Source organism: Monopterus albus, unplaced genomic scaffold (genome assembly GCF_001952655.1).
Source record: "Monopterus albus unplaced genomic scaffold, M_albus_1.0 scaffold82.1, whole genome shotgun sequence".
NCBI classification, from domain to species: domain Eukaryota; kingdom Metazoa; phylum Chordata; class Actinopteri; order Synbranchiformes; family Synbranchidae; genus Monopterus; species Monopterus albus.
The window spans coordinates 165,210-170,559 of NW_018127962.1; the positions used below are offsets into that span (position 1 = coordinate 165,210).

General features: G+C 41.6%; 1 protein-coding gene across 1 annotated transcript in view; it reads left to right on the forward strand.

Moving 5' to 3' along the window:
- LOC109963910 (ankyrin repeat and IBR domain-containing protein 1-like) overlaps nt 1–5,350 on the forward strand; it is a 23,630-nt gene that overhangs the window by 9,149 nt on the left and 9,131 nt on the right. Inside the window, exons 6-10 of the mRNA XM_020606839.1 lie at nt 1,553–1,783; nt 1,904–2,124; nt 2,987–3,075; nt 3,179–3,323; nt 3,499–3,659. Coding sequence (XP_020462495.1) covers nt 1,553–1,783; nt 1,904–2,124; nt 2,987–3,075; nt 3,179–3,323; nt 3,499–3,659 — 847 coding nt within the window. The remainder of the gene's footprint in view (nt 1–1,552; nt 1,784–1,903; nt 2,125–2,986; nt 3,076–3,178; nt 3,324–3,498; nt 3,660–5,350) is intronic.

Genomic DNA, 5,350 nt, shown 5'->3' on the forward strand with positions numbered 1-5,350 from the left:
TTTTTTTAATGAATGTATTAATGTTATGCTTTCAAAGTCACAGGTCTTAGTAAACTTGTGTTGCAAATTTGAAACATTCATATCAGAAGCAATGTCCTTACAGTGGTGGCATCTTGACCTTGTCCTGTGTTTCCTTTTAATGTAATTTCAGTGATTTATTTTTGTAGTTTGACTTTATTAATGATAATTTTGGTGTTTATTGCACTGATTTGTTGTTAATACAATCTCACCTCATTATGCAGACTTCCACATTTGTATTCTCTCTACATCAAACACCAGAGTGGACTTAACTTTGCTATTTTTGACAGTGTTAATGTTAATATTTCTCTTCCTAATGTCAAAAACAAGCTCCAGACTATGTAAGGTGCTTAGAGTTTCATGCAGAAATATTATTTAATTAAAACTTTTAATGTCATGGATGTTCCTAAATAATCATGAAAAAGTCACATTCACTTTGCCTTTACAGAGGCACATGTAATATAGGTGCATATAAGACAATAACACTTGCATTTTTTGAAACCCAGTCTCATACAGAGAAGCACAAGGAAAAACATGTAAAGGTGAAATGGTAGATGGTGGCACTTCCAAAGACAAACATTCCTTTTGATAAATTTTTCTAGAAAAAATGGCAAATATTTTCTGGTTTCAGCTTCTGCAATATATGGATTTGGAGCTTGTTTGTGTCATATGTAATGAATCATGTTTGGTTTTGATCTGTTGGTCAGATTAGAAACGTATTGTAAGGATATTGCTTTGGGCTGCCCATGGCCTTTTGATGTTTCATAGACAAAATAACTGATTGATTGATCAAGAACATATCCAGCAGATTAATTCTTGGCTACAGCCCTAATACATAACTTGCTTCCTGGAAGAATGAAAGATCATAATATACTCTGAAGAGATTTCTGGAAATTTGGATTAAAGCATATTGGAGACCAGATGTGCTATCAGTATTTCAAAGTGGTTGTATATAATCTTACTCTTTCATGTTCATCCAAAATGGCATTAACTTTTGCTGAGTTCTACCAAGCAATCTTGACTAAGGAATTTACATGACTCCGTGCTAATTCAAGCCTGTCCTTTATGTCTCTTAGTGCTTCCATTTGTAGACAAACTGACTAGATAAAATTTTTCTGACAGAGTTCTTATGACTCACCTTCAAACAGCACCAGTTTGTCACCACAATATCTTTTTTTCATACAAAGTTCTCAATTCATAGGTCACAGCTTACATTGGTTCTTACAAGTACAGTAATACACATGCACACAGCTTGCCTCGTGATTCTCCGGGTCCTAGTTAAACAGAGGACACTAGCTCAATCGCCTAGCAGCAGCGGCTGCTGCCAGCTGATAGCAGTTTGATCTTCCTTCCTGCAGCCAAATCCATGCTAATACTTAAGCTCTGTTTCTCACCAGCACCCCACATCCCAGATTAATTTCTCTCAGTTAATCATTTTACATCGTTTAACCTATCTCGGTCTCATGTTTTTGAAAATATGCCTCTCTTTTTTTTTTTTTTTTTCATAATTTTGTACTCATCTTCCCTCTGACAGTTTTTCCTCCTCTCTGCTCCTCTACCTTTCTGGGGTTTTTTTATAATCTCTCCCTCCTATTCCTTCAAGTCTTTATGTATTTTCCTAACATTTTCCCCACTCGATCCTTTCAGCCATATGAGGGACTGAAGCTTCAGGACCTGCGCAGACTGAAGGACATGCTGATTGTAGAGACAGCAGACATGCTGCAAGCCCCCCTCTTCACTGCTGAGGCCCTGCTTCGAGCACATGGTGTGTGCTTGTCAATTAGAGAATGGTGACATCATCCATTTGTGACCTTTGTGAATCCTTGCAGCAGTCTGCCCTGATTCCCTGTCTCTAAACTTGTGTGCAACCACCTCCCTCTTTCAGACTGGGACAGAGAAAAGCTTCTTGAGGCCTGGATGTCGAATGCTGAGGGCTGCTGTCAGCGCTCAGGCGTGGCCATGCCTACCCCACCACCCAGTGGCTACAACGCGTGGGACACCCTACCCTCACCTCGTACCCCCAGGACCCCGCGTTCACCCCTCACACTCACCCTCACCTCCCCCACCGACAGCTGCCTCACACCTGGAGAAGAGGACCTGGCTATGGTGAGATACCGAGTGGTGAAATTAACTCTTGAAGAGCCATGGGCAATCTTTCTAGCATTAATTCTTCCCTCTGCTCTTTGTAATTGTACATAATTGTACTTATAATTTATCTGCATGCAAATTTTGGCAGTTTTACTTTCAGTTTTTTTAAATGTTCATACCAGGCTACTTCTCACTGAACACTTAGACCGATAAGCCATAACATTGTGACCAGATGCCTAACACTATGTACATAAAAGTCAGTGCTGCATTTGGTCGGCACTTGTGTCTGTCCTTCCTTAGACCACTGTTGGTAGGTACTGACCACTGCAGACCAGGAACACCCAATAAGACCTATGGGTTGGGAGATGCTCTGACCCAGTCGTCAGTTTGGCCCTGGTCAAAGTTGCTTACTCTTAAGCTTGCCCATTTTTCCTGCTTCCAACACATCAGCTTTGAAGGCTAAATGTTCACTTACTGCCTAATATACCCGCACATACTGACAGGTGCCAGTGTAACGAGATAATTAATATTCAATTCACCTGTCAGTGGTCATAATGTTATGGCTGATTGAAGTATATGCACAAGATAAAGGATGTTTAGGTGTATTTTAGGCAATGTATAGGATTTAATATTACTTTAAAGCATGGAGTTTGGAAAAATATGCCACAGTATATTCCCTCAAAACCCACTGTGGAACTGACACAACCTTCTTTAGCACAGTCACAGTCAGTTTTATGTTGTCCTTCCCCTGCATGTAATGACGGAGATGGTATGGCAAAAAATACTGAATTTCAGCTAAATTAAATACATGTTTGTGTAAGTGCTGTTATGCTATCATACATTGTAGATCATGTAATTTGTCTCTCTTGTTTACCTGCAGTGTGGAATCTGTTTCTGCTCCATCTCTGTCTTTGAGGATCCGGTGGACATGTCATGTGGCCATGAGTTCTGCAGAGCCTGCTGGGAGGGGTAGGGGCCTGTGTTGGTGTGTGTCAGTATTCCTGCATCCTTCAGTGTCTTACTGTTTGTCTGCTAGATTTTTGTTTTTTGTGTATATGTGTGTTTTTCTCAGGTTCCTAAATGTTAAGATTCAGGAGGGTGATGCACACAATATCTTCTGCCCGGCGTATGAGTGCTACCAGTTGGTGCCGGTACATGTGATAGAGGGTGTGGTTTCCAGAGAGATGGACCAGCGGTACCTACAGTTTGACATCAAGGTAGACAACATATACTCACAGAAAAATTTGGCACATGACAGCTTGTGTGTCGTCGCCCCTTAACTACTTCCTACATATTTGTATGAGCTTTTGTTAGTTTCTTCCTGAGGTCCTTCTCTTCTTTCTCTTTTGTCATTTTTCTATGTCCTCTCATTTCACCATTTTTTTTCCCCAGGCATTTGTGGAGAACAATCCTGCCATCCGCTGGTGTCCTGCAGCACGTTGTGAACGGGCAGTGAGGCTAACCCGACCAGGTCCTGGAGAGAGTGATTCACACAGCTTCCCCCTGCTGCCCTCACCAGCTGTTGATTGCGGCAAGGGTCACCTCTTCTGCTGGTACATGTCATTGTTTATTGTACAGTGAGGAACAGAAGTATTTGAACACCCTGCGATTTAGCATGTTCTCCTACTTAGAAATCTTGAGGGGTCTGAAATTCACATTGACACGATGAGTGAAGTTTAGACCAAAAAGTTCTACTTTGGTCTCATCTGACCACATGACTTTCTCCCATGCCTCCTCTGGATCATCCAGATGGTCTTTGGCAAATTTCAGATGGGCCTGGACATGTGATGACTTGAGCAGGGGAACCTTCCGTGCAATGCATGATTTGAAACCATGACAGCGTAGTGTTCTACCGACAGAACTGTGGTCCCAGCTCTCTTCATGTCATTGACCAGCTCCTCCCTTGTAGTTCTGGGCTGATTCCTCACCTTTCTTATCATCAGTGATACCCCACGAGGTGAGATCTTGCATGGCGCCCCAGTCCGAGGGAGACTGACAGTCGTCTTTAGCCTCTTCCATTTTCTAACAATTGCTCCAACAGTTGATCTATTTTCACCAAGCTGCTTGGCAATTGCCCTGTAGCCCTTTCCAGCCTTGTGGAGGTCCACAATTTTGTCTCTGGTTTTCTTTTGACAGCTCTTTGGTCTTGCCCATGGTAGTAGTTGGCGTCTGACTGACTGTGGGGTGGACATGTGTCTTTAAAGAGCTCAGACAGGTGCTACTAATTTAGATTAATGAGTGGAGTAGAGGTGGACTTTTTCAAGGCACAGTAACAGGTCTTTGAGAGCCAGAATTCTTGCTGTTTCTCAGGTGTTCAAATACTTATGTTCAGCAGTGCAAGACAAATAAATTCTTTAAAAATCATACAATGTGATTTCCTGAAAAAAAATTTTAAATTCTGTCTCTGAGTGGGAATGCATCTACAATATGAATTTCAGACCCCTCCATGATTTCTAAGTGGGAGAACTTGCAAAATCGCAGGGTGTTCAAATACTTCTGTTCCTCACTGTATGCAGTTATGTTACACATGTTAGCTTTATCTCAGTTGAAGGGCTGCATACTTTGAAAAACCCCGTCTATGAAGGTGTGGATGTAGACATTGTAGACAGCAAAGGAAGAACCGAAATTAGATTTTCTGGTCTACAGTTCCCTATATGTGTTGCCAACTGTTTCTGTCTTTATTGTTGCGTTAAGTGCTGCTCCTGTTACCTAGCAGCCTTAACAGCTGCTCTGCTCTCTGCCAGCACACAAAGAATCTTGGGATAGAGTGGGTTGTGAAGGATCCACCAGTTGGAGCCTTTGTTGCCCAGCGAAAGGAGGACACATTTCTTGGCCACATTGGAAGGAGTCTTCGAAATGGGATGGCCTTGTCACAATGCTGTGACGCAGTTGGTCTTCAAATGCAGCCTTTTGAAGGATGCATCCCCTGAGTTTGGACACAGCTATAGTCATCTCTTCATAGATACAGTATAAACACTCAACACATTTTATTGACATGTCATTTAGTAAAGCCAGATATAAATCTTTTCTTGCTCGAGCGTATTTTTGTTCACTCAAGGTTCCAACAGCATTAACAAGTTGTTTTTTTTTTGAAAACTATGTTGAAAATGTCAGTTTTCGTTAGTACAGCACACAAAACTGACTTAAAACCTAAAATATTTTTCTGGCCAGGCCAGGCCAGAAAAATAATTTCTCTTCAGCTCTGACTTCATTCTGTGGTGTACTCTTGTCTTTCTAGGAAAGA